General features: G+C 45.8%; 1 protein-coding gene across 1 annotated transcript in view; it reads left to right on the plus strand.

Annotated features, from left to right (window-relative positions):
• GABRR2 (gamma-aminobutyric acid type A receptor subunit rho2) overlaps nt 1-21,259 on the plus strand; it is a 39,480-nt gene that overhangs the window by 16,804 nt on the left and 1,417 nt on the right. Inside the window, exons 3-8 of the mRNA XM_040238807.1 lie at nt 11,181-11,248; nt 12,910-13,133; nt 14,171-14,253; nt 14,432-14,572; nt 16,698-16,850; nt 17,935-18,131. Coding sequence (XP_040094741.1) covers nt 11,181-11,248; nt 12,910-13,133; nt 14,171-14,253; nt 14,432-14,572; nt 16,698-16,850; nt 17,935-18,131 — 866 coding nt within the window. The remainder of the gene's footprint in view (nt 1-11,180; nt 11,249-12,909; nt 13,134-14,170; nt 14,254-14,431; nt 14,573-16,697; nt 16,851-17,934; nt 18,132-21,259) is intronic.

The following is a 21,259-nucleotide window of genomic DNA, read 5'->3' on the forward strand; positions in this document are numbered from 1 at the left end:
GTAACCTGCCAGGCTCCTCTGTCCATGGAATTCTCCAGGCAAGGATACTGAAGTGGGTAACCAGTCCCTTCTCCAGGGGATCTTCCCGACCCAGGGATCAAATCTGAGACTCCTCCATTACAGGTGGATTCTTTAGCATCTGAGCCACCAGGAACGCCAACGTGGTTAGGTGGAAAGTCAAAATTTCTTCCTCTTTCCTGCTTCGATCGTTTTCAGCTCAAAATAACCCATATGCCAAAGAGACATTGTGGGCTGGCAAGTTTTTCTCCTCTGCAGGGTCATCTCAAAAGTGTCTTCCTTCTCGTGTCTGGTGCCCAGGGTGGAAAGATGTCAAAGCTAGGCCTGGGACAGCTGGAACTCCTTGGGCATCAAGGCATCATTCTCGTCACTCCCTCTCTCTCTGGCCTCTAATTTGCCCACCTGACAGCATAAGAGAAACCAGCAGAAACTGGAAGTTTCACAATGTTGTTGGTTCTGGTGCATTCTAGTCTTTGAATTGACCACAGAGGTCCAATCAGATTCAAAGGGGAGAGGAATTAGACTTTTGTTAGGAGGAGTGTTGAAGGATTTACAGACGTCTTGTAAAACCATTATACTGGGGCCACCCTTCCTTGCTTAGTCCAGACCCCAGCTCTGCCTCTTAATAGCTGTGTGGCTAAGGCAAATTCTTGAATCCTTAGAGCAACCTCAGTGAAGATTATGTGTGGAGTTTTCAGCAAAGTGCATGACACATAAAAAGTGCTCAAGAAACATTAACTGTTTTTATTGATTGAGAATGCTCCAGTCAGCGAGATGCATTCATTAAAGAGGGGGTTCTGGTACAACTTCTTTCTGGTTATGCCTCCACTGGCTGGGACTTCCATTCTCAGACTTTCATCTCTAGTCCTCAGCTTCTTGCCTATAGAATGGAGGTAATTCCAGTAACTGCCTTAACAGATTGTTGTGAGGTTGAAACCCAGGTGTCCTACAGGAAGCACCCAACAAGGACTGGTGCAGCAGAGAGTGTGTGCCTGGGGACATGGGGACAGTGTGGCGTGGGCCATGCATCAGGCACTGGATGCTGACATGTGATAAAGACATGGCTCCTGCCCCGGGGAGTGTGCGGCCCAGCCTCCTAGACACCCAGCAAACAATCCGTTAGGGCCTTTCCCAGGACAAGTGCTCATACTGTTACTATTACTGCTACTATGATCTGTTCTACTCACGAAACTTCTGAGTCTAATGTGTGGGTTTTCTGCTCCAAACAATTCTTCTATTGTCTGTGGATACCAGTTGCATGTCCTACAATTTAATTTGGTTCTAACACTACCTAGGGCTTCCCTGGTGGCTTAAGAGGTAAAGAAGCTCCCTGCCATGCAGGAGACTTGCAGGAGAAGCAAGTTCACTCCCTGGCTTGGGAAGATCCCCTGGAGAAGGGCATGGCAACCCATCCAGTATTCTTGCTCCAGAAATTTCATGGACAGTGGAGCCTGATGGGCTGCAGTCCATGGGGTTGCAAAAGAGTTGGATACAACTGAATGACTAAACAACAACGACAACAACAAGGGTTAGCACAGACTCCACAGGTTAAGGGCTCTGTCCCACAGACATCAGTCAGAAGAATTGGGTCCCCAGTTATCTATACTTCTCTCCGACGTGGCTGCAACCACAACCCCCTGCTAATTTGCTAGAATCACTTGTAGAGTCAGGGAACACATTATTTACTGTCTCCAGTTTATTATAAAGATCATTATAAAAGATACAGAGGGACAGAGGATGAGGCAAGGCATAGGGTGAGAACCGGAAGGGTCCTGAGCTCAGGAGCCTCTGTCCCGGGCAGTTGGGGCGCACCATCTTCCCTGAAGTGTTCACCAGGAATCTCACTGAACCTGACTGTTTAGGGGTTTTATGGAGGTTCCATTGTGTAGACATGATTGGTGTTCTCATTGCCCACTGCTGGTTAACTCAAGCTCCAGGCCCTCCCTTCCCCAGAAGTTGGGGGGTTGGGCTGAAAGTTCCAACCATCTAACCACCTGGTTGTTTCCTTAATAACCAGCCCCCATCCTGAAACTGAGAGCTAACCGAGAGTCACCACTCTAGCTTAAACTCAGGTGTGGTTTGTTATGAACAACAAAAGAATACTCCTTTTACCCCTATCACTTAGGAAGCTACAAGAGTTTCAGGAGCTCTGTGCCAGGAACTGGGGCTGAAAACCAAATAAATATTTCTTAATATATCATAATATCCCAACTGCTGTGTCACTTCGCAAGGTTACTTCCTAGTTACATCTCCAGGTGGAGTGTCTCCAATGTGATGCCTTCCTAGGGACTTTCCAGGGTAATTCAGACACATGATCTTCACCTGGTATACTTTCGCTCCACCCCTATTTAAGGAGCCCTCTGTGTGGGGCACCCAGACTGTGAATGGAGACCCTCTTGAATGCTTTACTCTGTGGCCTTCTTCCTAGGAGGGGTTCAAGCCTTGGATTTCCAAGCCACAGGAGTCTGGCCACCAAGGCCCCCAAATGTCACTCAGGTGGTCGAGTTGAGGCCCGTGGAGCCAGCTCAAAGCAAGGGTCTGCCTCTTTTTGGAGCTGTGGCCTCTTCCCCTGAAGGCTTCTTGGACATCCCCGGCCACTTCCCCACAGGGTGGTGTGGTCTATGCTTCACTGTTATGGTGAGCAGGTTGGAGAGCCAAAGCTGGGCAGGAAGTCGGCCTTCTGGGGCTCCAGCAGCCTTCTTCCCTCAGAGGAGACCCCTCTGACTCCTCTGCAGTGTCCTTGGCCCTCACCTTCTGGAGCACAAACCCTGGCTTACACTCACACCCCACTCCTGTTACCAAACTGAACTTGAGTCCACTCACAGTGAAGCTAGTTTACTGATGCTGGTTGTTGTGAAAGGCAGCTTGTGCTCCAAAGACCCGCCTTCCCCACTGGCTTTGGAAGGGTGTTTAAAGGCAGCCATTTGGAGTAAGGGTTGCAGCTTGTGGAACTTTCTTCTGTTTGGTAGTTAGTGAGGTAACATGAAAATTCTTTGGAAATCTTAAAGTCAGCCTTCTGGTTCCAACCAGTCTGCATGTAGTCACCATCCTCCACTTGGGTGGAGGCCTTAGTTTCTGTAGAACAACTCAAACATATGGGTCAGATAATTATATATATCCTGTGAAGAGGAACTAGGACTCTCTTTTTTTAAAAGATCAGTTCCGTTCAATTGCTCAGTCATGTCCGACTCTTTGTGATCCATGGACTGCAGCACACCAGGCCTCCCTGTCCATCATCAACTCTCGGAGCTTGCTCAAACTCAAGTACATTGAGTCGGTGATGCCATACAACCATCTCATCTTCTGTCATCCCCTTTTCCTCCTGCCTGCAATCTTTGACAGCATCAGAATCTTTTCAAATGAGTCAGTTCTTCGCATCAGGTGACCAAAGTATTGTAGTTTCAGCTTCAGCATCACTCCTTCCAATGAATAGTCAGGACTGATTTCCTTTAAGATAGACTGGTTGGATCTCCTTGCAGTCCAAGGGACTCTCAAGAGTCTTCTCCAACACCACAATTCAAAAGCATCAATTCTTTGGTGCTCAGCTTTCTTTATGGTCCAGCTCTCACATCCATACATGACTACTGGAAAAACCATAGCCTTGACTAGATGGACCTTTTGTTGGCAAAGTAATGTCTCTGCTTTTTAAAATGCTGTCTAAGTTGGTCATAGCTTTTCTTCCAAGGAGCAAGCGTCTTTTAATCACCATCTGCGGTGATTTTGGAGCCCAAAAAAAGAAAGTCTGCCACTGTTTCCACTGTTTCTCCATCTATTTGCCATGAAGTGATGGGACCAGATGCCACGATCTTCGTTTTCTGAATGTTGAGTTTTAAGCCAACTTTTTCACTCTCCTCTTTCACTTTCTCAAGAGGCTCTTTAGTTCTTCGCTTTCTGCTATAAGGGTGGTATCATCTGCATATCTGAGGTTATTGATATTTCTCCCAGCAATCTTGATTCCAGCTTGTGCTTCATCCAGCCCAGCATTTTGCATGATGTATTCTGCATATAAGTTAAATAAGCAGGGTGACAATATACAGCCTTGATGTACTCCTTTCCTGATTTGGAACCAGTCTGTTGTTCCATGTCTGGTTCTAAGTGTTGCTTCTTGACTTGCATATAGATTTCTCAGTATGCAGGTAAGGTAGTCTGGTATTTCCATCTCTTTAAGAATTTTCCAGTTTGTTGTGATCCACACAGATATTTAAATATATAAATAAAGGTATAAATAAAGATATTTATCTTTATTTTGGCTGTGCTGCACAGCTCAAGGACACCCAGTTTCCTGACCAGGGGTCGGACCCAGATCCTAGCAATTAAAGCGCCGGGGCCTAACCACTGGACCACCAGGGAAGTCCCAGGGCTCTGCTTTATTGATGAACTGTTGTTTAAACTATCATTACTTTTCTTGCTTGACTTCTTTTCCTTCGTTTCTGAATTCTTTCATTTCCCTAATTGGTAACTTCTTGAGTCTGCTCTTTAGAACTCTAAGAAGTCCTTGGAGAATAAAGTCTTTTTCTACAAAAGTAGAAACTGGGCACATAGTGGGGCTATTATACCCAAGAAGATCCTGTTCAGCTTCAGTTTTTACTTCTCATTGACATTCTTCTGTACTGAAGGGAACAAGGGCGGGACAAGAAAGGGAACAAAGTTTTGGATAGAGAGGGTAATCATAAATTCAGCAGGGGGACTCAGTTTCATCCTTCCCCTAAAATTAATCTTCTTTTCCTAGCTTCTTCCTCAGAAAGTCTTTTTTCTACAATACCCTCTGGGCATTCTCACTCCTCTGCTCCCTGACCTCACCTGCACCCAGTGACCAGTGAAATCACTATGCACCTTGTTAAATTTGAGAACTTGGTTTGATATCCAGTGGAGACTCCTTCCAGACTTTAACAACAACAGTGTCAGAGTTTGGGTCAGAGATTGGAACCAGGATGGACAAAGAGTCATCAGTTTTTATTTTTTTAATCTTGGCTATGCTGGGTCATTACTATGGCACGTGGGCTCTCTGGTTGTAGTGCTCGGGCTCCAGAGGTTGTGGGTTTAGTTGCACTGTGGCATATGGGATCTTAGTTCCCTGACCAGGGATGGAACCTATATCCTTTGATTGGAAGATGGATTCTTAACCACTGGATGCCAGGAAAGTACCAAGAGTCATCAGCTTTAAGAGGCGAGTTGGCTGTGGGAGGGACTGAGTGTCTGCAGAGAAGAGAAGGGGCCAGGCAAGATCTGTGTCACAGAGATGGAAAAGGAAGGGGGTTTCTACTAAGGTGAGTGATCATGGGAGAGAGGTCAGGGAGCCAAGCAAGGCTTAGGAAAAAAGACTCCTCAGCTCAGCAAGTGCTTTGGGGGAAGGAAGGCATGGTTGAGCAGAAAGTGGAGACAGCTGGTGGAGATAGCACAGTGGAAGAGTTGAAAACAAGAGGAAAATGGTAACCAGGACATGGGACAGTATAAAACCTCACTCCTGGAGTTTCATTAAAGGTCAGTTGTCCAGTGTCCTCAAACGTGACTATGGATCAGCATCATTCCAGGACTTGTGATGTCTCTGGGGCAGGAGACTCAGGGTGGGACCCAAGAATTGCATCTCTAGGTGCCTGGCGATGCTGATGCTGGTTTGTGGAATGGAGAGCCTTGATCTAGTCCAGCCTCCACTACCCCACCCCAGGTGGATGGTTAATGCCTGCCATATGGCACTGCTGTACAGGAGGCAGTGCTCACCATGAAAAAAGTCAGGTCTGTTTTCAAACCAAAATGCTTGATTATATTCACCAACATGAGAAAGAGTTTCAACTTAACTCAGTCTTCAAATTAACTCAGACTTTCTAAGAAGCTCTCAAGGAACGGGAAGGGCCATGGAGGGGAAAGTCAAGCCAAGCAATCTGCATTGATAAAATTTTCATAAAGTGTATTCATCCATGTTGTTGAATGTAAAGGTAACATTCCATTCTGAGAATATACCATAATGTATTTTTCCTATTCTGTAGATAGGTCATGAGGTTTATATAGCTTCCATTTTGCTGGATAATGTCTTCTAAGGTGATTGTACCAATTTGCACCCACCACTGGCAATGTATGAGGTTCCTCCTGTTGCTCTATATCCTTATCAACACCATGTGTAGTTGCTCTTTCATGAGCCTGATTTGTTGGGTGATAGTATCATTATTTCACTGTGGTTCTAAGGGAAATATTAATGCAACTGTGTACTTTCTCATGTCTATTGGTTGTTCTTTTGTTAAATGCCTATTCAAATCTCTTGCCCCTTTTTGTACTGGATTATATGATTTTTTCTTAATGGAACTCTTAGGAGTTATTTTTATATTCTATATATGAGCCCTTTGCCAGTCACATGTACTGTGAATATCTTCCACTCAGTAGCTTATTTTTACTTTCTCCATGGTGTCTTTGATAAATAAGAGTTCTTGATTTTTTTGATCAGAATTTTTCATTGACCTACAACATGTGTACAGAAAAGTACACAAATCATAACTGTTCAGCTTAGTAAATTATCAAAAAGTGAACACATTCTTGCAACCAGCACCTTGACTAAGAAACAGAATTTCCAGAATTCCAGAAGTCTCATTCTCTCCACCGTAGCCAACCATTGTCCTAGCTTCTAATACCAAAGGATTCATTTTGCCATGAGTTTTCTTAAGGGTAGTGCTTTTTGAGTCTGGATAAAGAAGATCATTGCTATCCTGCTATTTGTTGTTTTGCCTCTTTTCTTTGAATCCACAGTCCACTTGGAGTTGTTCTGCACATTGCATGATTTTCACATATACTTTGTCTCAGCATTAGTTACCCACTCCAGTGTTCTTGCCTGGAGAATCCCAGAGATGGGGGAGACTGGTGGGCTGCTGTCTATGGGGTCACACAGAGTCGGACACGACTGAAGCAACTTAGCAGCAGCAGCAGCAGCATTAGTTATTGAAAATACTATTCCCTCTCCAATGATCTGCTGCTGCTGCTAAGTCACTTCAGTCGTGTTTGACTCTGTGTGACCCCATAGACGGTAGCCCACCAGGCTCCCCCGTCCCTGGGATTCTCCAGGCAAGAACACTGGAGTGGGTTGCCATTTCCTTCTCCAGTGCATGAAAGTGAAAAGTGAAAGTGAAGTCACCCTGTCGTGTCCGACTCAGCATCCTCATGGACTGTAGCCTACCAGGCTCCTCCATTCAAGGGATTACCCAGGCAAGAGTACTGGAGTGGGGTGCCATTGCCTTCTCCAATGTATGAAAGTGAAAAGTGAAAGTGAAGTCGCTCAGTCGTGTCCGACTCCTCGCGACCCCATGGACTGCAGCCTACCAGGCTCCTCCATCCATGGGATTTTCCAGGCAAGAGTGCTGGAGTGGGGTGCCATTGCCTTCTCTGCGAATGATCTGCAGTGGTATCTAAAGTCAGGTGTCTGTAAGTGTGTGTGTGTTTCTGGAGTCTCCACTCTGTTCCATTTATTCATTTGTCCATTTTTATACTGGTACTTCACTTTTTCTTTTTAAAAAATTTTTGACCGCACCACATGGCACATGGGATCTTAGTTCTCCCATCAGGGATCAAACCTGAAGCCCCTGCATTGCAAGACCAGAATCCTAGCCACCGGAGTCCTAGTACTTCACTTCTGAATTACTGTATTTCTATAGCAAATCCTGATATCTGGTAGAACAAATCCTCCCACCCTTTTTTCCTTCAAGAAGAACTGCTATTGGAACTTTGAATTTCCTAATAATCTCTTTGTCAAGTTCCACAAGAAAACCAAATGGGATTTTGATTATAATTGCATTGAGTCTATAGTTTAATATGGAGTAATTAATATCTTTGGGCTTCCCTGGTGGCTCAGACAGTAAAGAATCTGCCTGCAGTGTGGGAGATCCAGGTTTTATCCCTGAGTTGGGAAGATTCCCTAAAGAAGGGAATGGCAACCCACTCCAGTATTCTTGCCTAGAAAATTCCATGGACAGAGGAGCCTGCTGAGCTGCTGTCCATGGGATCTCAAAGAGTCAGACATAGCTGAGCAACTAACACACACAGTTCAGTTCAGTCCAGTCACTCAGTCGTGTCCAACTCTTTGTGAGCCCATGAATTGCAGCACGCCAGGCCTCCCTGTCCATCACCTACTCCCGGAGTCTACCCAAACTCATGTCCATTGAGTCGGTGATGCCATCCAGCCATCTCATCCTCTGTCATCCCTTCTCCTCCTGCCCTCAATCTTTCCCAGCATCAGGGACTCATTTCAAATGAGTCAGCTCTTTGCATCAGGTGGCCAAAGTATTGGAGTTTCAGCTTCAACATCAGTCCTTCCAATGAACACGCAGGACTGATCTCCTTTAGGATGGACTGGTTGAATCTCCTTGCAGTCCAAGGGATTCTCAAGAGTCTTCTCCAGCACCACAGTTCAAAAGCATCAATTCTTCAGCGCTCAGCTTTCTTTATAGTCCAACTCTTACATCCATACATGACCACTGGAAAAACCATAGCCTTGACTAGATGGACCTTTGTTGGCAAGGTAAACACACAAACACACAATTAATATCTTTATAATATTGAATCTTCCAATTCAGGAAAATTATTTTTCCTTTACTTAGGTCTTCTTTCATTTCTCTCAGTACTTCATAGCTTTCTTTATAGAAGACATTTGGATATTTTGTTGAATTTATTTCTATGTACCTATTCCTAAATATTTTTTAAAAATATTTATTTATTCGGCTGTGCCAGATTTTAGTTGCAGCATGTGCATTTTCAATCTTCTTAAACCTGAAAAACCCACATCAGTGTTCTGGAGCCAAGACATGAATGCCTAGGTGACTTCACTAGACTATTTTCTTTCTAACTCTTATAGGGCTTAGTCCTACCAAAAACATAAAATTGTTCACGGAGGAAGGAGAAAGGCCAGTAATTTGGAAGAATTTCTCAAAAATAAGGTTGGGAAGGGTGACAAAACGGAGCACTCAGAACTTGGGGGTGGAGCATTAGCCTTGGGCTGCTGAGCTGGTCAATGGCCAAGATGACCTTCACTGCCCTGGAACCAAGGGAGGCAGAGTTGTTGGTTCCATTCAAGCTTGGGGGTGCGAGCCCCTGAACACAGCTCTGGAGCCTCCTGAATACACAGATAGTTTCCAGCAGCCCAGGATCTTTGACACCTGTCCTGTGCTCCCATATGGGCGACACCTCATAGCCTTGAATTCACCCTCCTAGGCTTTATCAACTTTCTCTCCAAAGAACAACTGGAGCTACAGAGGACAAGGCAGGCCCTGGGGACAGAGAGACACAGTAGCAGGCACCAAGCAAGCTGACGTATTTTATCTGGAAATTGTCCAGCCACTGGTCAAACACTGTACTCATTATCTGAAAACCAGGGCACTGGGAAGTGGCTCCAAAGAGGGGTGATGGCTCTACTATTTCTGCCCTTTGGCTTTGGGACGACCGGGCATTACAGGCTATGTGGTACTCTATAGAAAGGGGACACGGGAAAGGGGATAAGGGCTCAAGGGAGGGTGAAGAGCTCTGGCCCTGGGCTGTTTTAATGTCTCAGGGGTAAAGGAGGTCCAGAGGACAAGGAATTAAACAGCCCTGCTTCCCACGGTGATACTGGGAGCACACGGTCCGGTACAGGGGTCTAGGTGCTGCAAGGGGGAACCCCGGCCAGGCTGCAGGCAGGCCGTTCCTCATGTTGCAGTCCTCTCAGGAGAGAAAGACCAGCAGTCAGCCCTGAGGAGGGGGCCTCTGCCTCACACTGGCCATTCCACTCTACCTGGAGCCTGGAATAAGAAAAGACTGGCTGTCAGAGCAGTGATCTTTCATGGGCCCTGACCTGAGCCATCAGTTGAAAGCACAGGAAAATAAAAAGGTCAGCTTATGACCCAATTATTCTGGGAGGGGAAAAGCAAAAATAAAAAATAAAAAGTGGGAATTCCCTGGCAGTCCAGTGGTTAGGACGCAATGCTTTCACTGCTGTGGGCCGGGGTTCAATTCCTGGCTGGGGAACTAGGATTCCACAAGCCATGTGGTATGACAGACCGAAAAAAAAAGCGGTGTGTATGTTTTCATTTGTGTTCATGCTTAAGAACACAGAAAATAGCCATGAAATCCCACCAGTAATAACTAAAATGCTCTCATTCTATCATGCTCAGTCAAAACCCCCCAAATCTCTTATGGTAAGATTGCAAGTATTAGCAAACCTACCGGGAGAGGTTTGGGGAAATCGGTGAGCCCATCCAATGTCCTGACCCACTAGATCCTGTTAGGATGTCTGATCCTGCTTCCCTGCCCTCAGCTAAAGTCCCTGGCCCTCCCAGTCCTCATTCCCTGAGACCCAAACTCCCACCGCCACCCTAAGTTTCTCCCAGCTCAGACCACTGTGGGTCGGCATGCCCCAGTCCTGCAACCACTGGTCAGGGCCCAGCGGCCCCAGGTGCATCAGGCTAGCCTCCAGACAATGCCTTCCTCTCAGAAGGCCCGGTCCAGATGCTACCTGATGCTCTCAAAGACATCTTTTACCTGTGAGTGGAACAGCATTCATTAATATGCCTGACAGATACAGCTGTTCGGTTTTTCCCATTTAGGAGGTTTTTAAAATACTAAATAGTTTAAAATATTAAGATTAAATTTAAATAAATATTAAAATCTAAAAAAGTCATTTCACAGAAGCATAACATACATAATCCAGCTCATCCACTCATACAAGCATAGATTAAACACCCACCCTGGCCTTCCAGGTGGCGCTAGTGGTAAAGAATCTGCCTGCCAGTGCAGGAGACCTAAGAGATGCAGTTTCAATCCCTGGATCAGGAAGATCCCCTGGAAAAAAAAAAAAAAAGGAAGATCCCCTGGAGCAGAGCATGGCAACCCACTCCAGTATTCTTGCCTGGAGAATCCCACAGACAGAGAAGCCTGGCCGGCTACAGTCCCTGGAGTCACAAAGAGTCAGACACGACTGAAGAGACTTAGCACACACACATGTGACCCAGGAAAGACAGTTAAGGTAGACACAGTCCCAGCCTTCATGGAGAAAGCTTAGGTACCCAACACATCAGGAGGTAGTAAGAAAACTCTCATGGAATTAAAATCATCACCTCATTACTGCTCTACTCAGGGTGCCCATGGAAGGCAGCTGGAGCTATATACCCACCCAGTGGAAGGCAACTTAACCAGCTGTCTTTGCCCCTCTGCAGGCCCTGCCATCCCGGTGGGCGTGGACGTGCAGGTGGAGAGCCTGGACAGCATCTCCGAGGTGGACATGGTACGCGGGGCCCTTGGTGGGCAGCTCTAGTGTGGGATGCCAGGGCTGCTGTCCTGCGGCAGCCTGCGGTGGGTGGGGCCACGCTGGTACCGGCTGTGCCTGGGGGCGGGGCCACAGCTGGAGGGGATAATACTGGCACTTGGAGGTTGACCCAGGTGCAGTGAAATCTACAGCCGGGGTTCTCTAGCTTCATGGGTCAAAATAACTTGGGAGGGTGCTCTGTCGCTCAGTCGTGTCTGACTCTTTGTGGCCCTCTGGACTGTGGCCCATCAGACTCCTCATGGAATCCTCCAGGCAGGAATATGGAGTGGGTTGCCATTTCCTTCTCCTGGGGATCTTCCCGACCCAGGAATTGAACCCCAGACTCTTGCCTCTCCTACACTGGCAGGCAGGTTCTTGCCCAACTTGTGCTGTCTGGGAAGCCCCGGCCTGGGAGGGGATGTTGGTTAAATGCAGATCCTAGGCCCTGCGCCAGACTTGCAGATTCAGTCTCTGGGAGTGAGAGCCAGCACTTTTTGTTCTGAAGACACCCCTCAAGTAATGTGAGTGGTCAGAGGAGCCACACTCGGAGGAGCACAGGAGGTGGACGCGTTCACCTGGAAGTCCTGCAGGTCTCTGATCACCAGTGCCCGCCTCTCACTCTATGGAGGGGTCCAGCAGGATTGGAGGGTCACCAGAGCCTCTTTGAAGAAGTCTCATTTCAGCTGAGACCTGATAGCTGTGGAGAGGGCACAGCAAGAGCTTGTCCGAGGTCTCTGAGGCAGAGGAAACCGGGAGTTTGCAAATAGAAAGACAAAAGAGGGAAGTGAAAGATTTAAGAAATGGGCTGGTTGGTGCTCACCTCTACGGGACCGGCCTGCAGGACAGGCAGGAGGGGTCTGGGTGTAGCTGGTAGAGCAGAAATGGGCATCCACTCTGAGCGCAACATCCCAGGCATCTTTCCAGCCTTCCTCCACCTGCTCCCAGAAGACTCATCTGCGTTTATGTCTTAGCTCTGGCTGCAGTGTAAGGGCTTCACTCTTAGTTTAAGGCACAACCACGGAGACACTTGTTAACAGAATAAGCTTTCAGGCTGAAATTATACTGCTGCCTATCTCTTCATCCATTCATTCCCTTCATTTTTTCCATCCTGCAAATATTTATTGAGCATCCACTTCTCTGCTCTTCCAGGCACTAAACTAGGGTCTGGAGATTCAGTGGTATGCAGGACACAATTCTGCCTTCAAAGATCTTACAAGTCTAAGAAATCCTCCTAAATGGGACACTTGACTGTCCAGGTTTCTGGAAGTGTCTACTGAGTTGAGCTGAATGGTTAGCCAATCGGTAAGGAGCTGTGTGTGCACAGGTATTGGTGAGCGTGCAGGGCTTTGGGGAAATCCTGCCTTGCTGGCTCCATGCCAGCCAGAGGGCATCACAGCTGCCATTTTTCCTTTGCAAGGCCTGAAGGAGGAGCTGTGCAGTCTCCTGGGCTCCAATCTCACAAGGCATGAGAAGGAGTCATTCTCTTTCCTGTGGCAGTGGTGGCTGTGGTCCGGCAGGACAGCAGACTGTCACCCAGACCCTGGAGGCTGAGCCTGAGGCATCCATCATGGTGGTAGAAGGGATGGTCAGGAAGGGAGTTTTGTAAGGCATCTCTGTCTGGTCTTACCCCTGCTCCACAGGACTTCACCATGACCTTGTACCTGCGGCATTACTGGAAGGATGAGCGGCTGGCTTTCCCCAGCGCCAGCAACAAGAGCATGACCTTCGACGGCCGGCTGGTGAAGAAGATCTGGGTCCCCGATGTGTTCTTTGTTCACTCCAAAAGGTCGTTCATCCATGACACCACCACAGACAACATCATGCTGAGAGTGTTCCCCGATGGGCAGGTGCTGTATAGCATGAGGTAACTGTCCCCAGGATCATGGTCTCTGTCTAGAGTCATTCTAATACGTGTGGACAACGCCAGGGAAAGTTTGGCTGATTTACCACTGTATCGTCAGAGCTAAACTGCTTTTCATGGTAGGTGAGGAAACGGTATTTGTGGAATGAATTAGCTATTCAATTTTGGGTTAAAAAAACACCACAAAGAAAAGACAACCCTCTGTTAAAAAAATGTGTGGTCTGTCCATCTGGCCCTGGAGAGTTTGCCACTGTGGTTGGGTCTGTGGAATACATGGGAAGGTCTGAACTTTCTGATAACAGAACTCTCTAAAGATGAAATGGCCACCATAGTAGGTGGTAACTTCCCCATCACTGGGGATCTTAAGCTTGGGTTAGGAAACTAATTGAGCCTGAGTGAACTGAAGGAGACAATGACCTTCTTTACACCCTCCACCTCTGACAGCCTATGATTCTAACATTCTATCAAACATATGATCTATGTTGATTAATAATAAACATTAGAAAAATAGCAATAGCTACTGCTTAATAGGTGCTACTATAGAATGTCTTCTGGGCTGACTTGAGTGATTACAGTCTTATCTCCCACCTTCCTGGCCTGCCTGTACAGTTTGCCAGAATCTGATGTGGGGGCTGCGAAGGCATAACCTCTGGGCATCTCTGGGGAAGGTGGCTCTTTGGATAAGAACAATGCCCAAGGGAGGTGCCAGCGTGGGTCATTCACAGCCAACACCCTCAGGAGCTGTCATCTGGCCGGAGCAAATACCACCATCTACAGAAGACAAAACTCTAAAAGTTAACATAGAGGGACTCAGTGCCTCCAATGCAGGGGACACAGGTTTGATCCCTGGTTGGGGAAATAAGGTCCAGTGTGCCACATGGTGCTCCGAAAAAAAAAAAAAAAAAAAAAGTTAGAGACCTGGGTTTCCAAGCTCCTGGAAGGAGGCAGCTGCTCCTGGCCACGCCTGTGTCCTCCTTACTGTGGGTAGACAGGCGAGTCAGTAGGTCACTGAATGAGCCGAATGTTTGTTTGGATTCTAGGATTACGGTTACTGCCATGTGCAACATGGATTTCAGCCACTTTCCCCTGGATTCTCAGACCTGTTCTTTGGAGCTGGAAAGCTGTAAGTATCTGTATTCAGAATGACAGACCTTTGCCTTCTTCCCTCCCTGTGCCATTTTAGTAACTGTGAGACTGAGTACCGCCGGCCAGAGATAAGACCTATTTACTCCCAGGCCGGGTTGCTCCACCTTGCCTCAGAAGACAAGCAGTCAAATTAACTTCTTTTCCTCTCCCCAAAGATGCATATACAGATGAAGATCTGATGCTATATTGGAAGAATGGGGACGAATCCCTGAAAACGGATGAAAAGATCTCCCTATCTCAGTTTCTGATTCAGAAATTCCACACCACTTCCAGACTGGCCTTCTACAGCAGCACGGGTAGCTAACTTCTGCCACGGTTGGGTTCACATGTGGAAGAAAACACATTAGAATTCTTCTTTGGCCCCCTTCTGATGAAAATAATTTTTTTATTATTTTAATAATGCATAGTGCAACAGAACAAAAATAGCACTTAAATGCAGAGGATTTAAAAGTTGCTGTCCTCTGAAATCCCATGGCTGGAGGCACTCATTCTGAACAGTTCAGCAAATATCCTTGCAGACATCCTGATTAATTATGTCATTTTACAAAATTATGTAATTTTACAAAATTGTTATTGTTTAGTCACTAAGTAATATATCTGACTCTTTTGAGACCCCATGGACTGTAGCCTGCCTGCCTTCTCTGCCCATGGGATTTCCCAGGCAAGGCTACTGGAGTGGGTTGACATTTCCTTCTCCAGACGATCGTTCCAACCCAGGGACAGAACTGGTGTCTCCCTCTTGGCAGGCGGATTCTCTACCACTGAGCCACCTGGAAAGCCCTTAGAAAAATTACAAAAGTGTAATTTTACAAAAGTCAGGTTTTACACACGATTCTGTAAACTGATTCATCTGACTTAACGATATAGATGGATAGCTTTCCAGGGAAATGTATTTACAACCTATATTCAGAGATATAGATTCATTTCTCACATGTAGTGTGACCTCTTCTTGGAGGTCATATTTCTTCCTGGGTCCATATTTGAAGTTTTGAGAGTGTCCATTTGTGAGCTCTTCTCTGATCTCACCATCAGCCCTTGTAAATAGTTGCCTAGGGGCATCCTAACAAAGTACCACAAACTGGTTGCTTGAAACAATAGGAATGTGTTTACTCCCAGTGCTGAGGCTGGAAGCCTGAGCACTCTGCTCCTCCTGAAGGCTCTGGGAAGGAATCCTTCCCTGCTTCCTATCAGCTCCTGGTAGTTGTAGCATTACTTCAACCTCAGCCTTTATTGTTATGTGGCTCCCTGTGTCTCTGGTGTGTCCATGGTATGTCTGACTCTTTGCAACCCCGTGGACTGGTGCCCACCAGGCTCCTCTATCCATGGAATTCTCCAGGCAAGAATACTGGCATGGGTAGCCGTTCCCTTCTCTAGGGGATCTTCCCAACCTGGGGACTGAACCCAGGCCTCCTGCATTGCAGGCAGAGCAATACCATCTGACCTACCAGGGAAGCCTGTGTTTTTCTGCATCTATGTTCAAACTTCCCTCTTCTCTAAGGACCCCTGTCATTGGGTTATGGGCCACCCTAACTCAAAGGGACCTCACCTTACATTGAAGACCTGATTTCTCAGTAAGGTCACATTCACAGGTGGTGGGAATTAGGACTTCAATGTACCTTTATACAATATACAGCTCTGCAGTAGCCACAGGACCATAGAGGACTTCTCACTTCCTTACCCTTCCTGTCCCAGTGCTGAGAAGCTCAGGTGCAGGTGTGGGAAGATTTTGTGCTATTGTCTGCTCATGGCTACTATCTCCCCATTTGCCTGCCCCCAGCCCCACTCTTCTGTCCACAACATCCAACAGTGGAGAAGAGCGAGCCCCAGCTAAGGGTGTCAGGACAGCCCGTGCCAGCTTCCCTTTATGTCCATGGTGCTCACCTTCATCCCTCTCTTCTCTTCTGCTCTGATGTGTATTTGGCACACAATCTTCTTTTCTCATCTCTTCTTGGCAAGTTTAAATAAACTCTTTTCTAAAACCTTTTTTGAAACAAATTATTTATTTTTTGGCTGCACCAAGCAGCGTGAGGGATCAACCAGGGGTAAAACTTGTGCCCCCTGCAATGGAAGTGTGCAGTCTTAACCACTGGGCTGCCAGGGAAGCCCCTAAAGCCATTTTAAAGAATTTCTTTTTCATTATGTGCTGCTGTTTTGAGCGTTTTATATGAATTAACTACTGTCTACCCAATGAATCTATGGTGTAGATAATATTGATATTCTCCCCAGTTTATAGACCAGAAAACTGAGGCTCAGAGGGATTAGATTTTAGAAAGGAAGCTTATTGTACTAAGGCAACCAGTCATGAACTTTTAACTTTCTGCTGAAGATGAATATGATGATGGGGAAAGAAGGGCTCCCAGGAAAGGAGTCTGTTTCTGCCTCTGTGATGGGATCTCACTGGCTTCTTCCTGTGTCCCGCAGGCTGGTACAACCGTCTGTACATCAACTTCACGTTGCGTCGCCACATCTTCTTCTTCTTGCTCCAAACCTACTTTCCTGCCACCCTGATGGTCATGCTGTCCTGGGTGTCCTTCTGGATCGATCGCAGAGCCGTGCCCGCCAGAGTCTCACTGGGTAAAAGCACTTGATAAGGTGTGGCAGGGTGGGTTTTTGTTTTTTGTTTTTTTCAACCAGCCACTATGTAGAGAAGTAAAAATCACCATTTAGGGTTCTTAAGTGATGGTCTGTCCGAGTCAGAGGAGCGAACTTTCCTCCTACTTCTTGCTTTCCAATTCCACGCTGCCCTCAGTTTCCCAGACCACGTGGTGAAAACCTGAGGGAGCTCAAACCGCACCACCTCTGCTCAAATCATTTCAGAAAGAGAGTACTTTCAGAAAGTCCACTTTCTGGATGTGGACTTCTACCACTGGCCGTGTCAGAGCTCCGTACTTTGATAAATGAGTCAATTCGACAAATGCCCAAACTTACTCTGTAAATACAAAATATTAGTTTGTTGGCTTTGTTTAGACAGAGTTTGGGAGCAGGGCCCATGTTTCATGATTTCTTGGAAGGAGGGGGGCTGCACTCCCTGGAGTTGTGGCTTAGCCTTAGAAGCCCCTAAGTGTCAGAGTCAACACTTGCACCTCATCATTGTCAATTTGGATGAAATCAGGTTGGGCCCTGAGACACGAGAGGGTTTGACCAGCAAGGCACAATGAGGAAGAAACTGGTGTGACAAGCTTTCTGGACTCAGATGAGGGCGGATGTGTTCTTTTCTTGAGGTTTGGGAAGGTTCCTTGAGAGGGGTTCTTTAGCCCCTGCTTTTAAATTTTTATTAAATTAAATTAAATTAATTAGTTTTAAATTTAAATTCAATTAGTTACATTTTTATTAAATTAAAAATATTATTTTTTATTGACATATAGTTGATTTTCACAGTGACTTAAATTCCACATCTGAGCAGATCCTCTGGGATGCACCATGGATCTTGGCAGTCACATCACAGAGACCCCCAGCTCCAGGGGGCTCAGAGTAAAAGGGGACACGCAGTGAGTGGCCCAGGAGGAGAACGGGGTGACTGCTTAGGAGCAGACCCTCACACCTCTGTGAGGTGGAAACCTGCCAGGGGCACTTCTGGTTGGATATAGAGATAGAGAGAATGTAAAATGGGGCAGCCATGTACGCTTGTCAGAGGCTGAACTAAAGCTGGACGTTGCAGGGATCACCACGGTGCTGACCATGTCCACCATCATCACGGGCGTGAACGCCTCCATGCCCCGCGTGTCCTACATCAAGGCCGTGGACATCTACCTCTGGGTCAGCTTCGTGTTCGTGTTCCTCTCGGTGCTGGAGTATGCGGCCGTCAACTACCTGACCACCGTGCAGGAGCGGAAGGAGCGGAAGCTGCAGGAGAAGGCGAGAGAAGTTTCATTCATTTCCTTGTTGGAGTCCATGCTGCTGGTTGGATGAGGATAGTGGGAGGGAGAAAAGGGAGATGTTTGTGCAAGAGGAGAATCCATTTCAGAATATTCTAGCTTCTATCACAATGGATCCCAGGAAGTAGCTAGTCTTTGGACAAAAACTAGAAAGACTTGGGTTCTTGATCTCAGCTCTGCCACTTCTCTTGGGCCTCAGTTTCCTCATCTGTTTTAAAAAAGTAAAACGGAATCCTCACCCCACCTACCTCCCAGGGTTACTGTTAAGGGTTACAACGCCCTTGCAATAATGTATGGGAAAGTTACTTTGAAATTGTATGGTTCTAGATGCACATGAAGTCTCACTATCATTCCTGAACATGTCTAGGGAAAATGTCTCCATGGCCTTTGAGCAGACAAGAGGAAAGTTCTAAAATAAAAAACGCATATATTTATCAGTTCTCTGGCCCATTGATCCTAAGACTTTAGCCTTTAGGCTCATTGGAAATACTGTGCTATCTACGCAGTACTGCACTACACTAAAGTATACTATGAGATGGAATGCAAATGGGCAAATGGGCAAATGGGCAATGCACGTGGGCAGAGAGGGAAAGTCTATTCTATTCACACACAGACTCTTATGAATCATGTTAAGAAATAAAATGCCAACTTGTTACCAAATTCTTACTAATCATTGCACTAATAAAAATGATGTTCATATGAAAGATGTAGAGATTAGGGGACTGAAAAATCCTACATTGATGCATGTCTAGATGTCTGGGAGCTCCTTTGCATAAGAGAGCTTTAAATTTTAGGCAAAGAGGATGTGTTGCATTTTCAAAAATAGTCTTTCAATTCCACAATATATCTGCTAAGTATTTCCAGGGTGTCTTTAAATATGCTAGAATGTTTAAGATACACATTTCAAGTTCTCTTCAGAACTTTTCTGCTTCAGCATTTGGGTATTTGTTCACATTTTCAATAATCTGTACATTGATCATTATCCAATGCCTTTGATTCTACTTAAGCACTTGATTTATAATCTGTTAGGCTAAAGCTGAAACTCCAGTACTTTGGCCACCTCATGCGAAGAGTTGACTCATTGGAAAAGACTCTGATGCTGGGAGGGACTGGGGGCAGGAGGAGAAGGGGACGACAGAGGATGAGATGGCTGGATGGCATCACTGACTCGATGGACGTGAGTCTGAGTGAACTCCGGGTGATGGACAGGGAGGCCTGGCGTGCTGCAATTCATGGAGTCGCAAAGAGTCAGACATGACTGAGTGAATGAACTGAACTGAAACTGAACTGAACTGAGGCTTTCCTTGTGGAGAGCTTTTCAAAAAAAATAGCAAAGGCTTCCTCTAACAAATATGGACTTACAAACTATTAACCTCATATAACATGTTCTCAGGCAGATCATCAACCTATTACCATATGATAAGCCTGGTCTTGGGCAGTGATGATACAATGCTATCTAAGGAGCCAAGAGGAAGTCATCAGTGGACAGACCATTGATCCCAAGTCTAGTTCCCTGTCTATGGGAACAGAAATCCGGGCAGTAAGGACTTGCTCTCCACTGTTGTCAAACATGTGATTGAAAGGTTGAGAAGGTGTAGTTAGTTGCTGGAGGCTAGATAGGTGGGGAGACATGAAATCCCTCTCTCACTGCTCCACAGAGAAATCACTATTCACAACTGTTAACATGGCCCCCAGTGGAGCTGAGGTTCCCAAAGAGGCCTGGATTCACCTTCTCAGCCTACTAAAGATGAAGATCCCAGGCATACCCCATACCTATGGATTAAGATTCTCTGGAGCCGGTACCCTGGAACTGGCGTTGCTGACAAGTTCCCGAGCAATTCTAATGCCCACTAAAGTCTGGCTTCTGCTCTGCAGACAGCAAGTCTAACCAGAGCTTGCTGAATTCACCCAGGTTCAAAAGGGGGCTCTATGCTGTTTTGGGTTGAAGCTGGAAGGCAAAGCGTGGAGGCACGGGCTCTGCTCCACTGTATGTGCTCAAATTCTTTGGCTGATTATCCAGACCTGCCCAATGTGCCAAGAGCAGCTTAATTTTTCTTAGAAATGAGCTGATGTGGGAAATAGAGATTTTCCATAATCTTGAGCATCACCTGAGTCTAACTCAAAATCTTAAAAGTCTGTGTTTATTTTAGCAGACAGAATTTCAGCTTAGAGCAAGGAAAAGGAGTAAAGACCTGTGTCTTAAAAAAAGAAGTCCCCAGTGATATAACAATGTCTCATAATGTTACCAAGTTTGGGGTGATTATATCTAAATGCAAAGAATTGAATAGATGACCTCTTATTAACCCTTATCCTTAAAATCTATGTTAATTGATCTAGGAATGTATTAGTGTGCTACTTAATTATTATTGCTGATGGGACAAGACATAGAAATTATAATGAAACAATCATGCCTGATTAAAAAAATAGCTCTCCAAACTACAGATTTCTTCAAGTGTAAAAATAATTCAAGTAATTTTGATTTTTCTCATCTATTTTTGTATCCTAATGCCTCTTGGTATCCATCTGTATATTTCAAAATCCATGACAGTAGGAGACAGGGTGTAAAATGTTATTATTTTACTTTCCCAGATGGAAAAGGCACACTGACAGCAGAGTTTGAAACATATTACAACCAACAGACTGAGAATAAACCCATGGTCAGTTGGCTAGCATCATACCTTTTTCCAGCATCAATCAAACACAAATCCTTTTTACTAGGGTATTGTTTAAATTTTTAATAATCTGTACATAGATTATTATCAAATACCTTTGGATTATATTTAAATACTTTTGGACTTTATACAGGAAAGTATTGGACTTTCAAAATATGGCAAAGCCTTCGTTCAAAAAATATCGGCTCATGAGCCAAACGTTAATTGTGCCAACTTTGCTGAGGAGAAGTTAAGTAGGAGGAGGTGTTAAGCAAAACCATTTCCCTCCCTCCACCTTATAATTTCTCTGAACATTTTCATACTTGCAGAAGTGGTTGAAAAAATAGGATAATGTACATCCATACACCCTGCCCCTCCATCCAACATTGTTGACATTTTGCCATTTTTGTGTGAACTTTTTCTCATATAAACATATCTTTTGGTCAGTGCAGTTAAA

The sequence above is a fragment of the Oryx dammah genome, unplaced genomic scaffold, assembly GCF_014754425.2.
Source record: "Oryx dammah isolate SB20612 unplaced genomic scaffold, SCBI_Odam_1.1 HiC_scaffold_4, whole genome shotgun sequence".
Classification (NCBI taxonomy): Eukaryota; Metazoa; Chordata; class Mammalia; order Artiodactyla; family Bovidae; genus Oryx; species Oryx dammah.